General features: G+C 47.3%; 2 protein-coding genes across 4 annotated transcripts in view; one reads left to right on the top strand and one right to left on the bottom strand.

The window, feature by feature from the left end:
- Sla (Src like adaptor) overlaps positions 1-5,086 on the top strand; it is a 28,182-nt gene extending 23,096 nt beyond the window's left edge. For both annotated transcript variants that reach the window (XM_042699955.1, XM_042699954.1), the window contains 2 exons: positions 2,098-2,230; positions 3,237-5,086. In XM_042699955.1, coding sequence (XP_042555889.1) covers positions 2,098-2,230; positions 3,237-3,450 — 347 coding nt within the window. In that variant the 3' untranslated portion in view covers positions 3,451-5,086. The remainder of the gene's footprint in view (positions 1-2,097; positions 2,231-3,236) is intronic.
- The window catches only part of Tg (thyroglobulin), a 186,685-nt gene that overhangs the window by 65,783 nt on the left and 99,712 nt on the right, over positions 1-21,190 (bottom strand). For both annotated transcript variants that reach the window (XM_042699953.1, XM_042699951.1), the window contains 2 exons: positions 20,093-20,252; positions 12,918-13,120 (listed from right to left, as the gene is read on the bottom strand). In XM_042699953.1, coding sequence (XP_042555887.1) covers positions 12,918-13,120; positions 20,093-20,252 — 363 coding nt within the window. The remainder of the gene's footprint in view (positions 1-12,917; positions 13,121-20,092; positions 20,253-21,190) is intronic.

The following is a 21,190-nucleotide window of genomic DNA, read 5'->3' as shown; positions in this document are numbered from 1 at the left end:
CTCTTGTGCAGGCCCTCCACCTCTCAGAGCCTCTGTTCTCAATCATGCAAAGTGGTCAGGAATAGGCCGCTCACAAAGGGTTAGATGATCACTTAACATCAACCTTTATGTGCCGAATCCAGCATAGTCTGTCATGCGTCAGATGCAAACTAATTGCTAACACATTCTCCTCTGTGCTGGATAAAAGACTAGAAGCTAGCTAAAACTGAAAGAGGAAGGGAGTCCTGGAGACAGCCACTTGCTGGGTACACACCCAGCTTGGCTGTGGTATTTGGCTCTTAATGACAATCATCTGAGGGTGTACAGACCACAAGTTTGCATAGACAACAGTAAACATGAAACAGATGCTCCCAGCAGAGCTCCGAGGGACCAGGAGGCCAAGTCTGCCTGGGCTGTGGGGCCCTGGGGAGACCTCACACTGGCGCCGACCCTCCTGGCATCCAAGAGCACCATTGCCTCCCTCTGATTGACTGCAGAGGGGCTGAAAGCCCAGGATGTTTCCCAGGCTCCTTCTACGAACTGTCCCGCAAGGCAAAGGAAAATGAAGGGGAAATGAGATGTTTGAATGCAAGTTGCTGGAGTGCAGGGTATAAACTCAAGGGGATGTTGGGACCGTTGTGTAGACAGTGAATGAGACTCTGATTCACCTGAGAGTAACGCAGAGCTCCTCTGTCCTCCACTCAACAGGCGATGGGCTGCTTTGGGAATGTGGAACTGGCTCACTGGTTCACAGCCAAGGAGATGGGGCTGTTGGGTCACATTTCTGTGCCCCTTAGAAAGTGGCTTCACCCCAGGATCCTTATTCCAAAATGGACATAAAAATGATGACACAGGGTTGAAGGATAAAATGGGTGAGGATAGCTCAGCACTTGGGTATCGCATGCTGTGAGTGTGACTCTGTTCCACATTCTTTTTTCTTTTTCTTTTCTACTACTTCTTTTTTTGTTCCCCACATAAGCCAGTCTAAGGCTGACCCTCTCTGAGCCTGGCCTGCTATGCTCTGGAACACCCGCAAGTCTCTGAGTATTGTGTTTGGCTTCCTCTCCTCCTCTCCCAGGCTCAAAGTCCTTTTTTCTTCCACCAAGAGTGGCAATTACACAAGGAGCACATGACTCCATGACCCCATGCCATTCTTCATGTACACGACCTTTCAAGTGAAATCCGACTAGAACCCACAGCAGACGTGGGCTGTTCCCTTTAGCTGGGCTTGCTGGGCTTCTGTTCTTGCACAAGGACATAGGGGCAGCTCCACCAATCACAAGGGGGCAGGGTGGCACCAGCAGCGTGGTGCACTCCCTAAAGCATGACAGCAGGTGACCTGAGACCAGGGTGTCACATCCTGAGTCACTGTGTCTTTCCAGGAATGAAGAGGTGCTGGGACTTTTGGTCTGGGTCTGGCCTTATTGGGGGCCCAGGATAGCAGGGGCCAGTGTTGCTTCTAAGGGCATGGACATGGGATGAGGATCTGATACATGGAGGCCATTTAGAAACCCGTGTTCAGTGCTCTGGAAGACCCAAGGCCATGCAGGCTGAGGTGCTCCTGAGTCAAGAACAAAGTGGGTGGATTTAATTTGCATGCTCTCTCTACAGGATACCTGTGTCATTTCTCTCTTTTTTCCCACCTGCCTCTCTCTCCTTCTACCTATCTTGTTTTCTTCTTTTCAGTGCACATGGCCCACGAGCTCTTTGCTCTTCTACATGTTATCCTGAATGCACTAGGAGCTTTGCACTCGGCCCCATTCTTGCACACAGGCTCAGCTTGCAGTTAGAGATCTGAAACGGCTGCCTTCATGTGGGCCGCTGCCTGATGTTCTCTGTGTGTTCCCTGCTTCCCTCATTCTGCACCTGAGACAAATGAAACTCGGAGAGGTTCCAGATCGCTCCACCTGGGGCACAGCCAAATCCCTCTCTCTGCCTTCCCTAGTGAAGGGCAGAGCACAGTTCACTCAGGGTGGTGACATTTCCCAAACCACTGCCATTCCCCACCAAGCCCCTTCCCCATCCTGGCCTCAATTTTCATGCCAACAACCTAGGAAGTCATATTTCTGACTGGCTGTGAGATGTGGGACCCTGAGCATCATCTGCTTCCCTCCACAGAGGTGGCGGACGGCCTGTGCTGCGTGCTCACCACACCCTGTCTGATGCAGACCACGCCCACCCCAGCAGCCAGTGCCCCCAGCTCACCTGTCACCTTGCGCCAGAAAACCTTCAACTGGAAGAGGACACCCAGGTGCATGCATGTGTGTGTGTGTGTGTGTGTGTGTGTGTGTCCTTCAACATCTGTGAGCCAGGCACACGAAAACCACAGCCAGGGATCCCGAGAGTGGGCCCAGACCCTCAACCCCACAGCCCCAGACTGGGACATCACACAGTCTATAGCAACTTTTCATCAAGGTTCACAGCTCTCCTGCTCCGCAAACATGCACCGAGTCCCTAGTCAGTGTGAATAGTACATTTTCTAGCAGCAGTATACCACCTTACTCTTATTTATTAGGATTTTAGAGAGTGACATACACACAGATCTTGTATAAATTTAACATCATTTAAAATTCATTCAAGAGTTAGATACCACCACCAAAGTCCTAAGGTGACTCATTTTTTTTTCTTTTTTTTCCTAAGAGGAAAATATGGTAGTACATGCCTATAATACCAGGTACTTGGGAGACAGTGGTAAGAGGATCATGGTTTGAGACCAGACTGGCAAAAGTACAAGACTCTATCTTCAAAATAAACTTTAAGCAAAAGGACTAGGGTCACAGCTCAGGTGTAAAATACTTGAGAATTCAAGGCCCTGAGTTCAAAGAATACAATATTTTATCAGTTTGTTGTATCCATTCCACTATTAAAACTGAATTTTCAGCTGTGTATCTATTTGTGAGTTTGATCAGTGGACATACTATTAATTGAACATAGATTAGGGTATCTATTGGTAAGTTCAAAGAAAATCAGAGATCAGAATTATATAGATAGAACACTCTTTCTTGTAAATATTTGCTACTATTTCTAATTGAAAGGTTTGTCTGAAAATACAGAGGTTCAGAGAGGTTAAGGGGCTTGTCCAGAACCACACAGCCAGTCCACAGATGTAAGCACCAGAATTGAAACAATAAGCTCAAAGATTAACCACACTTTTTCGTTTTCTTTTCTCTTCTGCTCATTTATTTTTGTTGCTCGGCCTCTCCTTTTGTTCACTCTCTTCTTTTCCCTGCCTTTGGCATCTGCTTCCTAACACACAGACTGCAGGAGGATCCTGAAGTTGCAGAGAACCCTCTGGGGGTGGACGAGTCCCTCTTCAGCTATGGCCTTCGGGAGAGCATCGCCTCCTATCTGTCCCTGACCACGGACGAAACCAGCCCCTTCGACCGGAAGAAGAAGAGCCTCTCCCTCATGTACAGCGGAAGCAAGCGAAAGAGCTCCTTCTTCTCAGTCCCCCCCTACTTTGAAGACTAGCCAGAGGACCCATGGCCTGGCTCACACCCAGGGTCCCCAAAAGGCAGGGGCCTCTGCTCCCTGGACACTGCGGGTCCTCCAGAGGCCAAGCGAAGCCACATAGGGGCTGCATTGTGACCAAAGGAGCTTCTCCTCCTTGGTGTCTGACCAGTGCTGTGATACCACACGGCTGACTCATGATGAGGAGGCATACTCCTGAGAGTCGTGTGTGTGTGTGTGTGTGTGTGTGTGTGTGTGTACTTGGTGTGCAGCGAAGAGCAAGACATTCACAAGAATGTGCAAAGGGACCGGGCTCCAGCGTATAGTGCAGAGGGTCCCACTCCACTGTCGCGGGAGAACGTTTTTTATAATAAAGCCTGGGAGGAAGATGAGCCACAGGCTGCAGCGACAGACCAGTAGCTGGGTCTGCAGAGTGGCCCTTGATGAAGCCATGGTCGCCAGCCCAGGGACACCTGAGCATGCACCCTATCTCTTTCTAGGGGTCTTGTGACACTAGGCCCTAGCCTGAGAGACTGCAGTGCTGAGCCTTGAGGCTCCCCGGGCTCTCTGCCATCAAGCCACTGTGGGAAGTTCCCTCCCAGGAGGGAACACGGGAGAAAAGGAGGCTGCTGGGGGACAGGCAGAAATTGCTGCCATGGCACAGGCTTTGGGAACACATAGCCCTCCACGGCCGGAATGGAACTGCTGGGGCTCTAGGGCTTGTCTGGAAGGCACCTTTAGTCTTTCAGGATGGCCTGGCAAGGTGCTGTGAGCCTGAAATGTGCTGCATGGTGTGAGGCCAGAGCAGCATGAAGAATCTCCAGCCCTCAACAATATGTCATGGCAGAGACAGGAAAAGCAGATCAGCAGCTAAGCGGACATTGGACATGATAGGAGAGACCCACCCACAGGGAGCAAAGGGCAGGTTCAGGTGAGGGCAACCGGGAAGCATGGAGGGGTTGCTGGACTGAGGAGACTGGTAGGATTTTCTTCTCAAAAAGCAACGGAGCCATTCTAAAGGATTAATGCCCCTTGCATTTGATTCTCAAGAGGGTCAGTCTGGCATTCATGTGAATAAAAATGCTGCACCCCAGGAAAAGGGGGAGCCAAAGTGGCTGAGTTCTGCCAACTCCAATTACAAGAGGTAACGGAGAACGTGCAAAGCATCCTGAGACGGGCGAGCCTTGGTCCAGGAGGCTGCCAGACAGATCCTGCTGGAAGCCAGACAAGGAAGATGCATGCGTATGTCAGCATCCCCACCCCATCTGGGTTTGAAGAATTCTGGGATGGAGGGGTGCGTGTGTGTGGTATGGTATGCCTGTTACTGGTACATTCATTCCCTAGTCCTGAGCTCAGCCTGCAGGCCTCTGACTCCAAGGACCTTTGCAGTTCCAACCCCTCCCATGGGGTAGGTTCAGAGTGACCGGCCAGCAGTGAGGGAGGTATGTCATAGTGAGAGCGGGACCCCCCCTCCTTGCAGGACAGGTGACCTCCAGACTCCAGATGCCAGCTCAGCATCTGCAGTGTCCTATTCCCCGTGGTCAATGTCATGAGAACTTTGGAGGGAGGCTGTGGGGAGACATGTAAGTGGGAAGCATTACATTTTGTGGAAGCGTGTATTTATTCCTAATGTAAACCTAATAAATATTTAACCTTGGGATAAGATGGCTTCAGGATGAGATGGGTAGAGGTTCCTTTCAGACACTCAGTGGGTTTTGAATTCTTAAGGAAGCTTGTAACTGGAAGGCAGGGGCAAGGGTTGAAAGCAAAACTATCCTGGCCAAAGGTATTTCTTGTCTTGGGATTGCTTATCATTCTTGAAGGCAGGGATATGGGTTGAATGAGAGAACAACTCTTCGTTGATCACTATGAAAATTCTATGTCTAGGGCTGGGAAGGTGGCTCAGTGGTAGAGCGCTTGCCTTGCATGTCTGAGGCCCTGGGTTTGATTCCTCAGCACCACATAAGCAAAAAGAAAAAAGCTGGAAGTGGCACTGTGGCTCAAGTGGTAGAGTGCTAGCCTTGAGCTGAAGAGCTGAGGGACAGCGCCCAGGCCCAGAGTTCAGGCCCCACGACCAGACCAAAAAAAAAAAAAAAAATTCTATGTCTGATATGGGTGCAGAGGCTCACACAGGGTGGGGGGGCGGGGTGAGATAGGAAAGACCATAGTTCAAAGTCAGCCTGGGCAAAATCTTAACAAGATTCTATCTCAATCAGCAAACAAACAATCCAGATGTGTTGGTGTACACCAGTGGTTCTAGTAATGGCAGAGGCTCTAGATAGGAGAATAGAGACCTGAGGCTCACCCTGGAAAAAACAGAAGACCCTACCTGAAAAATACATAAAAAGAAAAATGTGCTGGAACTCTCATCCAAGTAGTAGAGCACCTGCCTAGCCAGCACAGTGTTCTGTGTTCAAACCCTAGTACTGCCAAAAAAAGAGAAAAACTCATTTGGTACCCAAGCTACCATTCTTCTTAGAATCCCTTTCCACAAATATTTTCAGGACACTTATTCAATAGACTTCTCTAGGTGCTGGGACTGTCGTGGTGGCCACCACTGCATGTCACAAATGCAGGATGCTTTCTGAGGAATTGGAGTGACATGCAGATACTGAAACTCCAGCAAGAAGAGGCAGCATTTGAGCTGTGTCCTGAAACAGAACAGCACATAACTATGTAAAGAGGTACTATGAAGATGACAGGATATCAGGGCCACTCCTGCAGGTAGGAGAGGGTCTGCAAGCACACTAAGAGATGGAGAGGGTGGCCAGCACCGGAGGTGCTAGGACAGAGGTCTGCCCTCAGGGTGAGGAGGCCTGCAGGGTCCTAGGAGGGAAGGGGAAGGGCTTAGAACTTTGTCTGAGAGAAATAAGAAGCAATGGTAAGGGTCTAAGAAAGGGAAGCGGTAACATCTCATTCAGGTGTTTGAAAGGTCTCCTGGTTATTGTGTACTTTCTACTATGTATGTAGACATACATACACACATATATGTACTTTCTACTGTATTATACATATTCATATATACATATATATGAATATTGTTAGTCCATAAAAAGGAATTTAAAGCCAGGCGTCGATGGTTTATGCCTATAATCCTAGCTACTCAGGAGGCTGAGATCTAAGAATCATGGTTCAAAGCCAGCCCAGACAGGAAAGTCCATGAGACTCTTATCTCCAATAAACCACTAGAAAACTGGAAGTGGCATTGTGGCTCAAGTGGTAGAGCGCTCGCCTTGAGCTGAAGAGTGCAGGGACAGTGCAGAAGAACACTCAGGAAAGTTCCAGATCAATGTATTTCCCAGCACCAGCATTTCCAACTGGAGATTCCAAGGAAGAATGTGATTCCCTTCACAATGCCAGGTGGGCTGTGCTATATGAAGGAACTTGCTTCACAACCCATCACGAAAAGCTTTTGAACCCAAGCACAGAGTTCAAGCCCCACGACTGACCAAAAAACAAAAACTAAAAAAAAAGGGTCTGGGAAGGTGGCTCAGTGGTAGAGCGCTTGCCTTGCATGCCTGAAGCCCTGGGTTCGATTCCTCAGCACCACATAAGCAAAAAGAAAAAAAGCTGGAAGTGGTGCTGTGGCTCAAGTGGTAGAGCGCTAGCCTTGAGCTAAAGAGCTGAGGGACAGCGCCCAGGCCCAGAGTTCAGGCCCCACGACCGGACCCCCCCCCCCAAAAAAAAGGAATTTAATTATGTTGTTAGCAACAGTAGATAGAACCAGATATTATAGTGCTAAGTCACATAAGGCAAACATAAGGCTGTTTGTTCAGAAAGACAAACAGCTCAGGTTCTCTCTCATATTTGGAATCTAGACCCAAAACATTACAGATGGCATGAGTAGTAAGAGGGAGACTGCTGTGGGTGGTAGGAAAAGGAGACAATGTGGTTCAAAACAGCATCATGAGACCCACTAAAAGCATTAAAAGCAATAATAAGTGGAAGGGGCCATTAAAGACGAATAGAGGATCAAACCTAGTATCAACTGTACAAAAACCCACAACGAAACCTTTATACACTTACTATATGTTAATAAAAAGGAACAAAAATAATGTAAGAAATAAAAAAAATATTCAAGGGACATTTGCTATTTTTTCAAAATAGCTGATTCATAGCTTTTAAAGTAGTATGGGTGAATTTTATTAGTGAAATATAGTACATTGACCAAAAAGCAAAGATTAAGAAGGAACAAGGCTGTCTTCTAACTCAAGAGCTCTGAGTAATGATATCCAGGATTGACAATCTTCAAACAGTAAGATAAACATGGTAGGTGTCAACCTGAACCCCTACAACCGGGAAGCAGAACAAGCAGAAGAGAGGCAAGCCAAACCCAGGCAAGTCCAGGCTACTTGAAAGGAATTCTGCCGGAGGGGTGCCCTTTGTGGTAAACTCTAATCCTTACCACTCAGGAGTTTGAGATCTAAGGATCACAGTTTGAAGCCAGCCTGGGCAAGGAAGTGTGTGAGACTCTTATCTTCAGTGAACTACCAAAAAAACTAGAAATGGAACTGTGGCTCAAGTGGTAGCATACTAGCCTTAAACACAAAAGCTTAGTGCTCAGGATCTGAGTTCAAGCCCTAGGACCAGCACCAAAAAGAGAGAGGGGGAGGGAGGGAGGAAGGGAAGGAGGGAAGGAAGGAAGGAAGAAAGAAAAATGTACGGCAGAATTTCTATTCTTCTCTTAGCCAAAAGGCAAGAAGCACTGGACAGAATTTCTAAAAACAAAACAGAAAACAAAGAACTGGTAAATAAAAGTCTGTCTGATAAGATGAGATTTCCTTTGTGTTGAGAGACTTGGAAAGTCTTGTTAAGTCACAGCTCTGCTGTGCCCTGAGGAATGAGAAGTATTGAATGTTCAGAGCACACTGGATATGCTGAGCACAAACAAAGACAGAAAGGCCTTCAAGCAGCTGTGGCTTTCTGTAGGTGTGATATAGCCAATGCACCTGCAGTGGGCAGGTCCTGCAAGTACTGCCATAAATGAAACAGGAAAGGGAGCAGAGAATCTCATTCCAGGCAATTGAGGAGGCCAGGGGCTGTCTGGAGGGATACAGAATTGGGGCAATGCAGTAGGTAGAGTGGGCAGTCTCTCCTGGGGCAAACTCTCCTCTTCCCTTCCTTAAACCAGCCAGGGGCTCAACATTGCAGAACCCATGTTTGTAACAAGTTCCTTTCCTCTAACCTGGCCCCAGGACAGGTAAAGTGTGGGGCTTGCTTCTGTTTGGAGGTGATGTGCTGAGGCAGAGGAAGGGAGACATGAATGTATTGGGCTCCTATGGTGAACAGGGCACCTTGCAAACTTAACCATGCTGCCTTCCCAAGGCCTCAGGAGACAGAAGTAATCATAACTTTTACATGAGAATTGGGGTGGAAGGGTTTTGACAAAGGTCACCATATTTAGCTAGGCCTGCTGCCCCCCGCCCCTCTCAGTTTGGGCCTTTCCCTTACCTCTTACTTATTGAGACATTGAATTCCTACAAAATCAGCCTCAGGGAAACATAGGATTTGACTTTAGCATTCAGGCCCTAATGCAGTCCCTTCTTTGCTGAGTGTCCTTTGGCAGGACCCTAAACCTCCCTGACTTTCAGATTTCTTGTATTATTTTATACTTTATATTGGTTTTTTTTTTACAGGAAACAAAATAAAGACCCTGTGCTAACTAATGCGAGGAATCCGAGATAAGATAGCATTTTGTAGCCCAAACTGTGCTAAACTAATGCAGGCCATGAGTGACCATCTGAAGTTGCTTTTGATGGAGGTTCCCAAGGTTCTCGCCTCCAGATTTTCAGACTTAAGATTTTTACCAAGAATAAGTTGCTAACTCACATACACTCCCCAAGCATCTGTTGATTAAGAGTATGCTTACAAGATACTACTATACTGAAGGCTTTTAGTCATCTCAATTTCAGATAATCTCACATGCATCCAAGGACTTCTGGGAGCCATTGTGAAAGCCACTTCCAAATTATTAAATGGAGTGAGTTTATTTTTAGACACACTACCTTGTTAAAACAGATTCATTTCTGAAATTCCCCTAACACCTAAACCTAAGCCTAAAAGAAAAGCCTGCCTTCTGGGTCCCTTTGAGGCACTTGGGTGCCTCCTGGGTCCTAGTGAGTGCTGGTTTGGTTGCTGAGAAGGGCCTGGAGAAGGCTCTCCAGGATCAACTCAGAGAGAGAAGTTTGGTTTCTATACCAGGATCCCAAAGCTGTTATTCCCTTCCTCTAAGACAGACCAACTTGAAGCGGAAAAGTGCAGAAAACCAGAGCCAGTGGACAAGAATCCTAAGAAAGGGGTGTGGATGGGGGCTCAGAGGCTAGCCTGAAGTCCACAGCTCTTGGCAGCACCATCAGGAAACTGGCCCATTCACCTGTACACTTGCTGCCATGAGCACCTGCTCATGGCAAGCTGTGCTGAGTGTGATGTCCAGGGCTCTGTGGAGAGCAAGGTACACCGCTGCTTGCTCTCTGGAGCTTCTTTGGTGACCAAGCAGATGTCCTAAGAACAATTATCACTGGTGAAAATTTTTGATACATGCTGTACAAAAGAAGTCCCAATACCATAGCTAGAGCAAAAGTCAAGTTCTAGGTTGGAAGTTTTCTTAAACAAATGGGCAGGCAAAGGGCAAAATGAACCCAAGCCAGCCGAATTAGCTCCAGGGAAAGAAATCCCAAACCATGCCTCTCCTGGTCACCCCTAGAACGTGTGGGGACAGCTACGTGGTCACCGTTGCCAAGCCACAGAAGGATTCTGTCCACGGTGGTAATCTCCATGCCGCTTTGTCTTTCCTTCACTTAGGTTACTGTACAGTCTCCCTATTGCTTCTCTGCCTCTAATGGAACCCTTTTTCAGACACCCCCAGGAGCTCCACCTCCCCTCTATCCTGCCCATGACCACGCCTCCTGGCTGTTGGTTTGATCTTAGGTGGTAAGAAGAGATCAAGTTGTTTCTAATCAGATAGTGGCATATGATGGTAGAAACCAGTATGTCCCCAGCTTGTTTTTATTTTTTACGATAAAACTCCCTACTTAAGGCTTCATGTATACGGACTATATCTGATACAGATATGTAAAATTATGAAATGCCCACCTTGCACATGCTAAAACCCTAAGCACATCCTAAAAATTCTAAGCTGAGCACCAGTGGCTCACAGTGATAATCCTGACTATTCAGGAGGTGGAGATCTGAGGATCATGGTTGAAAGCCAGCCCTGGCAGGAAAAGGCTGAGAGATTTTTATCTCTAATTAACCACAAAAATCCAGAAACAGAGTTGTGGTTCAAGTGGTAGAGTGCTAGCCTTGAGCAAAGAGCTCAGGGACAGCACCCAGGCCCCAAATTCAAACCCCAGGATTCACACACACACACACACACACACACACACACACACACACACCACACACACACACACACACACACACACACACACACACACACACACACACACACACACACACACACATCTGTTGAGCATAATCTTCATTTCCCTAAGACCAGACAACTACCATTCCTATGATTCCTCCCACATTTCCACAAGCCTTATAAAATCTCAAATCCATAGCAACCTTGACGCTTATACCCACAGATTCCCTTAATTAATTTCTGCTTTTTCTATTAAAGTCATTGCTTTGCTCCTTTACTTTTGTGTGTATTTCCATTTAATTCCTTGTTTGAGATGCTAACACTTCAGCCCAATACAAGATGACAAAAGGATCATCAAAGGTAGGGAGGCAGATTGGCAAGAGGCACTGATGACTCAGAAATGGTGACAACACTGATACAACATCAGACATGAGTAATCAATGTCCTTCTCCTTTCCTCCTGACCAAGGGTGTGGGTCCCTAGAAGACTTGTGCGTAGCTACAGGATCAGAATTGCCAATGAGGAGCTCTGTCCATTAGGGTGGTTGTGATGACTCTTCATTGTTTTATAGCTTACCCTACTGTATAGTCTCCAGAATGTTTCTCTGCCTCAACCTCATCAAACCACTTTCCACCCAGCTCCAAGGGAGATCTTCCTCCAGAGAATATCTAAGCTTAAAAAGTCTTCAGTGGCACACCACGCTCACAGCAGCACTATTTATTATAACCAAAGAGCAAACAACCAGATATCTATTAACAGGTGAATGGACAGACAGACCAAATGCAGTTCATCCCTGCAATGCAATTCTGTTCAGCCTGAAAGTGGATGGATTTTTCTGACAGTGTTCTACCATAGATAAACATTGAAGACAAAATGCTAAATGGAATAAGCCAGACACACAAGGGCAAATCTCACACAATTCTGCTAAAATGAGGTACTTAGAGTTGGTAAATCCATGGAGACAGAAAGTAGAATAGGGGCTTCTAAGGGGCTCAGTGGATAGAGTGAGAAGCTAACCTTTAGTGGGTACAGAGTTTCTAATTGAGATAATGGTAGATAGTGATCGTGATTTCACAGCATTGCGAATATGCTTCATGAACACACATAAAAATGGATAAAAATCATAAAACAAAAAAACTGTCAAATAAACAAGACACTGAATAGCTCTGCATACATTCAGCACAAAGCCTGAGCTGCCCAGGGAAATCTGGCCCTCCTTTGTCCCACAATGTCACCCATAGAGCCCATCCTCCATCTGTTCCTCACACCAGGATCTGCATGAAGTTAATGCCTTGCAGCCTTCAACATTTAGCTCAGATATTCCAGAGAATGATCTCCAGAGACATATTCCTCCTACTTCCTCCTTCGTTTAAGGCTTCCTCTTTGACCTGCTCCAAAATCCTTGCACAAATCTTTATATTAAGTGTTCCCATGCCCAGTTCCTGCAAACCGCATAGGAGATGGGACATGTTTTATTTATTGGAGCATTTCAAGTAGCTGGCACAGCATCTTGCTCAAGCTGGAAGCTGGAGCTTGCTCATTAGAAGTTAATGTCAGAAGCATAAACACCAGAGCTCTCATACTGTGGCCAGCCAGCTTATTTCTTTGATTGCAGTCTCTGTAATCTTCATCATCATGTGCTGTAATCATCATCATCATCATTGTATCAACAGCAGAGCTATTATCACTACCACTATGTCTACCCTCATCACTACCATCACTATCATCATAAACGGCACTATCTTCATCATCACCATTGTCAGCATCACACCATATCATCACTACCACCACCACCATCATCACCATCAGCAGCACTATCATCCTCACCCTCCTCCTCCTCCTCCTTCTCTCCTTCTCTTCCTCCTCCAGCAGGCATTTCAGCCTGCTCAGTAGAATCCTGAATAGTCAAGTTCTGTTTTTGGCTTCCATTTGTTGATACATACACCAAACTCTACTGAGGCTCTCTGAGGAAGCACAGATACTTTGAACATGAGTGGGAATAGCCCTCAGCTTCCTGGATCTAATCATACCTGGGAAGGGAGTGATAGCAGGATCCACACCCAGCACAAAAATAAGAGAAGACCCCACCATGGAAGCCAGACCAAAAGCAGGGCAGACCACTCACCATCAGAAGAGCCCTCCGGAAGAGCCTGGGGCTGGCAGCCCTTGTCATGAGAAGGTGGATGCTGGCTACGTCAGCTCCACCCCGGTCTGCCGCCAAGGTCACACGCAGAGGGTCCCCACCAAATGCTCCAATGTGAGTCTGCACCCAGGTCAGGGCTGCCACCTGATCCAACAGCCCCCAGTTGCCAGTCGCCTCGCTGGAGCCTGCAGAAAGGAAGAAAGCTGTCTTTTGTGATTTTACAACTTTTCATTTAAAAATCACACCAGGAATCAGTGGCTCAGGGCTGTAATCCTAGCTTTTCAGGAGGCAGAGACCTGGAAGATCACTTTTAGAAGCCGGTCTAGGAAGGAAAGTCTGTATCTTTGATTAGCCAGCAAAAAGCTGAGCTGGTCGGTGGCTCCTGCTTGTAATCCTAGATAGTCAGGAGGCTGAGATCTGAGGATTGTGGTTTGAAGCCAGCTTGGGCAAGAAAATCCGTGAGACTTGAGGCTCTAATTGAGCACCAAAAGAGCTGAAAGTGGAGCCATGGCTCAAGGGCTAGGGTGCTAGCTTTGAGCAACAAAGCTCAGGAACAGTATCCAGGCCCTGAGTTCAAGCCTCAGGACTGGCATAAACATAAGCTGCTCTGGAAAAGCACACAACACCAAGTCCGATTCCTGGAACCAGTAAGAACAAAAGCAAAGCAAACCAAAAACATAGTACTGCTTAGGTCAGGCAGGGGTCTCCTCCAGGGAGCCCGCGCTCTGGTCCTCAAGCTCAGTACAGGGACGGACACGGGGAAGAACATGAGCTTTGATCTGGTCTGACTTCCACCTTGGCCTTTGCTAGCTAAGAGACCTTGAACATTATTAGCACCCCTGAGCTACAGCATCTTTTTTTGTGGATTTCTTAGGAACTAGAACTGTATTCTCAGTTCCTCCACTTGTCTCAACAATCTGAGGGAAGGAGATGGTCCCTGTCCCACATTTCCCGTTGCAGTTTGGTTCTCTCAAACACTGGCCAAGTCAGGCTGGGGCTGTGGATCTCAGGCCTTTCCACTGCCTATAGCCTTAATAGTATGCAACTGAAATGGTATTTCTTTCCTTTCCACAGAATTCAAGAACCATTCACTGAGGTTGGCACACAATGGTTTTAATGAAATATTTGAGACACAAAAGAAGTATAGCAAAAATAAACATTTCTCTTTATTTTTGGAGGATGAGACTTGCCTCCCCCTCCTGATTGTGAGTCCATGCATCCTCCCTGCCATTCTGTTTCATGAACTTATTCTTCTGCGTCAAACCTTGAAGCCTGGCTCTGGCTTCATCTGAGGTTCGCACCCTTCATTTCTGACTCTGTGCTCACCAGGCTCCGTGATTCCTATCTCAACTTGCATGTACATAGCTGTTAGGCCTCCAGAAGCCTGACCAGCAGACCCCTTACAGGTCTCCAGAAGGCACTGCATTTATGATTAATGGGATTTGGTATTGAACAAGAAACTATTGTCAAGATTCCACATTCCCACATAGGCAAAGCTAGGAAAAGCTTCCATCCCAATTGTGGAAGCTAGAATTGACAAAGCTGAAGGGAACCCCAGCCGGGAGTATGCTGGCAACACTAATTACTCTTCCAGCTGGGGAGATTTGCAGAATTTCTTCAAGTGCTTTTCATGTTCTACGTCTGGTGAAGCCATTGACACAGTATGACCCCCACGATGGGCTTTTCTAGATGGCTCATGGGTTCCGTTCATCAGGATGAATGTGTTCATTTCCTTCCTTCCAGGCAGCTCAGGAGACCATGGTGTGAACTGAGTAGCACCAAGTCCTGCAAGTGCATGGCCAGTGACAGTGGGGGTGGGGGGGGGGAATGTTCTGACTTTCACTTTCTTGTGAATCCACTTCCTACTCAGTGAAGAAGATCAGCACTGACCTTCCAGGTTTACAGTCTCAAAGGAGGCCAGTGCTGAGGTGCTGCACAAGGTCACCATTAAACAAATACCAACAGGACTCCTAGCCAGGCACTGTGCTAGGTACAGCTGAGGGCAGAAAGGAGATCAGCCCTTAGGGGGCAGCTCTGATGCACACAGGAGGCAGAGACCAAAAATCAGGGCAATGAGATGATCTGGCTCAGCCTGGCCTTTATTGAAGAAGAAAGGGAAACTTGGGAGTGAAAGACTTGGTTTAAAAGCCAGAAATGCATGTGTGGTCAAGTTAGGACTCAGATCCCATTTCACAATCAGAATTCATTATGGACTCGGTCATTACTCTGTGTGGGGCGCACAGCAGGCTAGTATTTAATGAATACTTCTGGACTTTGATTCTCCCTGTTTATAAAATGGGGATCAGGATAGTGCCAGCTTCATTCAGTAGTCAATGATTAAATCAATTAGCATTTGTGAAGGCCATAGACTATTCATAGGCCATTACAGAAGATATAGGATTTTGTTTCCATAAATATAAAACAGGCTAAGTCCCCAAACTGTCTTTCTAATCCCCTTAGTGGGTCCACCTCCTCTTCAGTGGCAGATGGAGCTATGTGAAGTATCCACAAGGCAGACTCTGCTTGCCTACTTTTCTGGTCCAAGAGGATAACAGACCAATGCAGACATCCCTGAGTGCCTGGGGTAATAACAGGGCAATGTGTGATTATGATGGCTGTCCAGTCTTCTGTCTGGCTCCCTGGATAACACACACTTCCTCTGCTCCCACCCTGCCTAGGTCTGAAAGCTCATCACCCACTTTCTCCTCCTCTGTCCTTATGCTACTGCTAGTGCCCCAGGCCAGAAGAAAAAGACAATCTCTGGGACCCGATGCCTTGCATCTTCCGTGGCATTTGTAGCACCTAGGTGAAGGAGATGGCCTTGTTTGGCTCATCTCCAATCCCCATTTTCTTTCTAGCTTCTCATTTTGACAGGACCTAACATCTCCTCTAAAACTGGCCTTGCCTGGTCCTTCCTTCCGCAGAGTGAGAGTTTGTCTTGTGAGGTTCAGACCTGGTTTGACCTTCTGCCTTCCTTTGTCACCTATCTCTTTTGTAAAGTATCTCTGTAGTTTAAGACTGGACCATTTATACCCTGGGCTCCCCAAGAAGATGTGACACTCACTATCAGCCCAACTCTGGGAAAGCCAGGCTTCCTGAGACAGTCTGTAATTAACAGGCACAGACCACATGCTGGGCTGGAAGGTGCTTATATTTAGCAAAGGGTAACACACACACACACACACACACACACACACACACACATGCACGCACACACAGAAGCTGCTAGGTAGCAGCCATCCACTTATCTCAGGTGAGCTGAGCTACCCCACACATCTTAGCTCCTTCCATTCTTGGAGCCACAGCCTGTGACTGGAAAGTACTGCCTGGAGTGCTCTACCTAAGAGTGATGGATGGTCCCTGCAGGGCCCCTCCAGCTAGGAAAGGTGAGCTCCTGTATAGCAAGGCAGGGGAGAGAGTGTGGGGATACTCTGCACTTTCTATTTAATTGTTCTGTACACACAATGACTGCTGATCTGCAACTATTTACTGGGTGCAGGTTGGCGTAGAAGACTGCCCCATCCCTTCCACGGTAGGAACATGGCTGCAGGATGTGAGTAGCTGCCTCTTGCGGCCACCGGGACAGGGACCATCGGCCTTGCCACCACCACCTCTCTGTGCTTCAGTACCTGGGTGAGTTGGGCCTTGTGGTCTGGTTCCTTTTCTGGGCTGAACAGCAGGGAGGCTCAAATAAGAGCCCAGAGAGGTCCAGTATGGGGGATTCTCAAAGAGGTCTGGAGAAGAAACCAAAGGAAGCTTCCCCAGATGGGGAGAGTATCAAAGATCCTGAAGATCAAACAGTAGTTGTAGACCAGCTGCCCAGCAGAGTACAGCGAGTCTCTGATGAGACACTGGGTGAGTGAGCTTCAAAGCCTCTCCAGGCCTCCTTGTTCTGTCAGAGGAGACTTAGAAGATGCCTTTGCTGGGTACTGTGGATTAACTAACAGCCCTCAACCTGGAGTCTGTGCTCTTTGATCTGAGTTGTTCTCTGCTTCATCAACTTTGCAGTCACCACGGGCTCCAAAAAAGACCAGATTCCCAGATAAGCATTCTTGTACGGAAGGCAAATTTCCCTTCAAATGAGCAATGTCTTCAAGCAAACAGCAACAAATTCAGGAGACTATCTTGTTCCTGTTCTGTTCCACTAACAAAGTAATAACTTCTCCAGAACTCCTCTACAGACGGAGCTAAAGGTCAAACTGTCCATATCTGTGACTTGGGACTATTTTAACTCTGCATACCTTTCTTACTCCCTGCCCCCAATTCTCTCTATTTAATCTGAAGCCAATGTTTATCATTCCAAAGATGGTTGAAGATGTACTGAGGTGCTATCTTCCCACGGTGCCATGAAATAAATCTTTTTCTGCCCTTTGCCATGTTCCTTTATTTGGCATATGGGGGTGAGTGGCTGCATGTAACTTGGGACTTCTGGACTTTGTCCCTGAGGTCTAAAAACCTGGTTTCAGCTTTTTTGCAAAGTGGCCACATGACACTAGCTTCATACCACTAGTGGAGAATTAAATATCAGGTAAAGGAAAGAACTGGGGAAAGAGAGGCATTCGGGAAATGTAACTTCCCTCTGCTCTTTCAGATAGTTTTTTTTCCTCCAAGCAAAATGGTCGGGCAGCCTTGATGCAAGTCAGTTCCCTGAGTATTCTGGAAGCTTCCCTATCCTCCCCACAGACTGCCCATGTCAGCATCCAGAATGGATTTGCCTTTCCAGGAGCACATGAGTTTTCCACACGAGTGCACTCTCTGAAATTACAATCCCTTGCCCTTGTGGGATAGAGGACATATGGAAATTCACTTTCCTCCTGTCTAGAAACTTTCTGAGCCAAAGTCAGCCATGTCTGGAACGAGCTCCCCTGACTGGCTTCAACCAGCTGAAACCTGAATTTCATGAGCTTGCAGCTGCTTGGCAGGGGCTGGTTTAGCATCACTGTCGGCCTTGTGTTTAAAAAGAAGCCAGAAAACCCCTGCAGGGGCTGTTTCTCTGTAATGAGCATAAATTCGATGGGAATCATTCTCCCCACTTCCTCAAATCTCTCACAAAATTCCAGGTACCATGCTCACTTCTCGCTACCATTCAGAAGTTCCTTAGAAAATAATGAACCAGGAAGAAGCAGAGGCCTGACCCATCCCTCCTCACCTCTACCCACTCATTCTTCTGGCTCCCAACCATCCTCTACCCATCAGAAACTGAATCCTACTTTTCATTTCTCAATCCCATACCAGCACTGGGCAGTGCTTTGCCTTAATTTCCTGCCTGCTTCTTAGGCCAAGAATTTGCTTGCGTATTGTTTAATCTAACATCTCTGAGGCTCTCAAGGCTCAGACCCTGTATCCACCTAGCAGCCTTACCTCGTGCCCCTGGCTTCGACACATGCTGGGTTCCCCTCCCATACACACATTCTAGTCTAGCCTGTCTTCACACTTACAGCAACCTGCCATTTCACACTTAGCATGAGAAATGCCCAGGGCTTAAACAAGATGTTAGAAATCAGAGACAGAGTTCACCCTCTGTGCCTGGGTACTTGGAAAACCTACATGGCCTCTAAAACCCTCATGTGAGCCTCAAGGTACTGGAAGGTAGGTAAACTTCCCATGAAGAAAACTGAACGCTAGAAGAGAGGGAGCGTTGGATCCAAGCTCACACAGCCAACCAGGAGCAGAGCTGGCTCTTGGCCCTTCAGATTCTAAGACCGATGTATCTGTACCACACCACCTGCTCCATTGTCTGATGCTCCCCCACCTTCAGTGGAGCTGGGGAGGAGAAGAAGGTATGGATAGGGGGAGGGTGATGGATAGGGGGAGGGTGTTTGTGATGATCCAGTTCTATTCTGCCCAGCAGCTGGGGAGGATGGAGGGCAAAACTCCAGAAACAGATTGGTGCGGGAAGATAGGATGAGCCAGCTGAGATAAAAAAAAATAAGGGAGGTAATGCCATTCTTGATGCAGCTCTCACTCCAAATCTGATAGCTTCCCTTTGGCATAAGAGCTGTAATCTCTTCTTCCATAGAACTTACCAGGACAGTGAAGTCCTGGCTTGGTTATGCCCTTTTTTGGGGGGGCGGGGTACTGGTCTTTGGGCTTGAACTCAAGGCCTGGGTATGGTCCTGCACTTTTGTGCCCAAAGACTGTCCTGAAGTTTGGTGTTCAAGGGCTAGCACTTGGGCTTCCCTTATGGCTTTTTGGTGGTTCACTGGAGGTAAGAATCTCATAGACTTTCTTGCCCCATCTGGCTTCAAACTGCAAACCTCAGATCTCAGCCTCCTGAGTAGCTAGGGTTACAGGCGTGAGCTATTGGCACCCAGCGTGGCTTTTTAAAAATAAAAACTACATGAACTTGAGCACATTTCTAACCTCGTTGGACCTCATTTTTTTCTCTTTGAAATGAATAAAACACACAAGAAACCTACTCATTACACTACTCATGTAACTGTAACTCCTCTGTACAGCCTCTGTACAATAAAATAAAACAAAACATTCACGTGCACATACATATGCACATGTCACATCCCATCACAAAGTGAAGCATGAGCTATGTTTCAAACCTGCAGCAAGTTCTCAATAAAAAAAAAAAAAACTATTGTTCTCACCTAAGGGTGGGTATCAGTATTGCTGGAGGGCCTTGGAATGCTCAAGTTTACATTCTGTGGTATGAGTCTAGTTGGGCTAGAGATGGGGCGTGGGCTCAATGGCTCAGGGAAGGAAGGAAGGAAGGAAGGAAGGAAGGAAGGATGGATGGAAGGCAGGAAAGAAGGAGCTTGTGGTAGGAGCTAGGCTCAGCTCAGGGTAACCCTAGGCCTAACCCTAAACCCCCTTACAGTTTAAATCTCAAAGGCCCACAAGGCCTCTCTTTTGGTAGAACCTTTGAGAGGTAAGGCTGTAAGTTGGTCCAAATGTCACTGAGGTCATTCTCCTGATGGAGATACTGGTACTTCATCCATCTCTCCTTTTTCTCTTTCTCTTCCTGGTCATAAGGTAAGCATTCCTGCTTGGCATAGACCCAAAGCATCAGTGCCAATCAATCACAGACAAGAACTCTGAAACTGTGAACCCAAACAAACCTTTCTTCTTTATAAGTAAGTCGTCTCAGGTGTTTTGTTATAGAGATGGAAAGCTGGACAATACACCCACCAATACTAGAAACTCACCAGAACTCAGGAAGCCGAAGACACCCACTCGGTAGTTGGCAGTGATCACAATGAGGTTGCCAATTGCAGCCAGGAAGGAGCCATCAATGATCAGTGGTCCGTCACTTCCTTCTACCTCCATGGAGTTGTGGAAGAACACCAACACCGACGCATTGGGGGCCTGTGGGAAAGGGTGAAGGCCCTTTTGTTTCTATTTCATAACACTTTGACGAGGAGGCACGTTTCCACGAGAGGATCTAGGCTATACACCCTCACTCCTGAAAATTTGACCTGGAGGTATATGTGGCCGTACTCAATGGCATATTTAGCCCTACTTAGTACTAATACTTAGCACTAATCAGTGGCATACTTAGATTGACTCTGTATCGTAAACTTGAAACCCGCATATCTCAGAAGGTGCCTGGATCTGGAGATCTAGGAAGGAAGGAAGGAAGGAAGGAGGTAGGAGGTAGAGCTTATATGTAAGTGGCTCATATATTGGTCTCTAACCCAAGATGATTGGTGATGACCTTGATGACCTTGGTGACCCTCCTGCCAGGACCCTCAGGATCTGCCATCAAGGTGGCTTACACTGCCCACGTGTTTTCTCTCCCTGGTTGGGAGATGCCTCCTCCTTTAGTGGAGTGGTCTTGTGACCTGCTCCGGTGCCACCCCATAGCTCAGCTCCACTGCACGGGGCACACCCAGGTCTGAGCACTCACTTCTGCGTGTCTCCATTTCTCACAGAGCTTTAAGAAGGCAGTGTGATAGATCTTTCCATCTCCAGGTAAGGTAGGTAGCTGGTACAGGTAGAACCTTCTCCAGGGTGATGAAGAAGTAGCAGTGGGTGCCAGAGCTGCTTAATTCAGCATGGCAAGGATACAGTGTGACTAGTACTGAGCAGTATGAAACTCTAGCACCTCAGTCACCCAAGGCTCAACGCTCCTATTACTGCAGCCAGGGAGAGCTCTCATGCCTATGACAAAGTTTGTTCAGATCAACTGGTGGTGAACAAACCTCCAAAGTATAATTTATTCTCACTGCTAGTTAGCTAGAGGCCCAGGAAGGTGGCGTGGTCACTCATCATGCACTGGGTTGATGTCACTAGAGACTCGTTTC

The sequence above is a fragment of the Dipodomys spectabilis genome, unplaced genomic scaffold (assembly GCF_019054845.1).
Source record: "Dipodomys spectabilis isolate Male_0828 unplaced genomic scaffold, ASM1905484v1 ptg000264l, whole genome shotgun sequence".
In the NCBI taxonomy this organism is placed as follows: domain Eukaryota; kingdom Metazoa; phylum Chordata; class Mammalia; order Rodentia; family Heteromyidae; genus Dipodomys; species Dipodomys spectabilis.
Note: the sequence above shows the minus strand (reverse complement) of the source record. Positions and strands in the feature narration are given on the sequence as shown.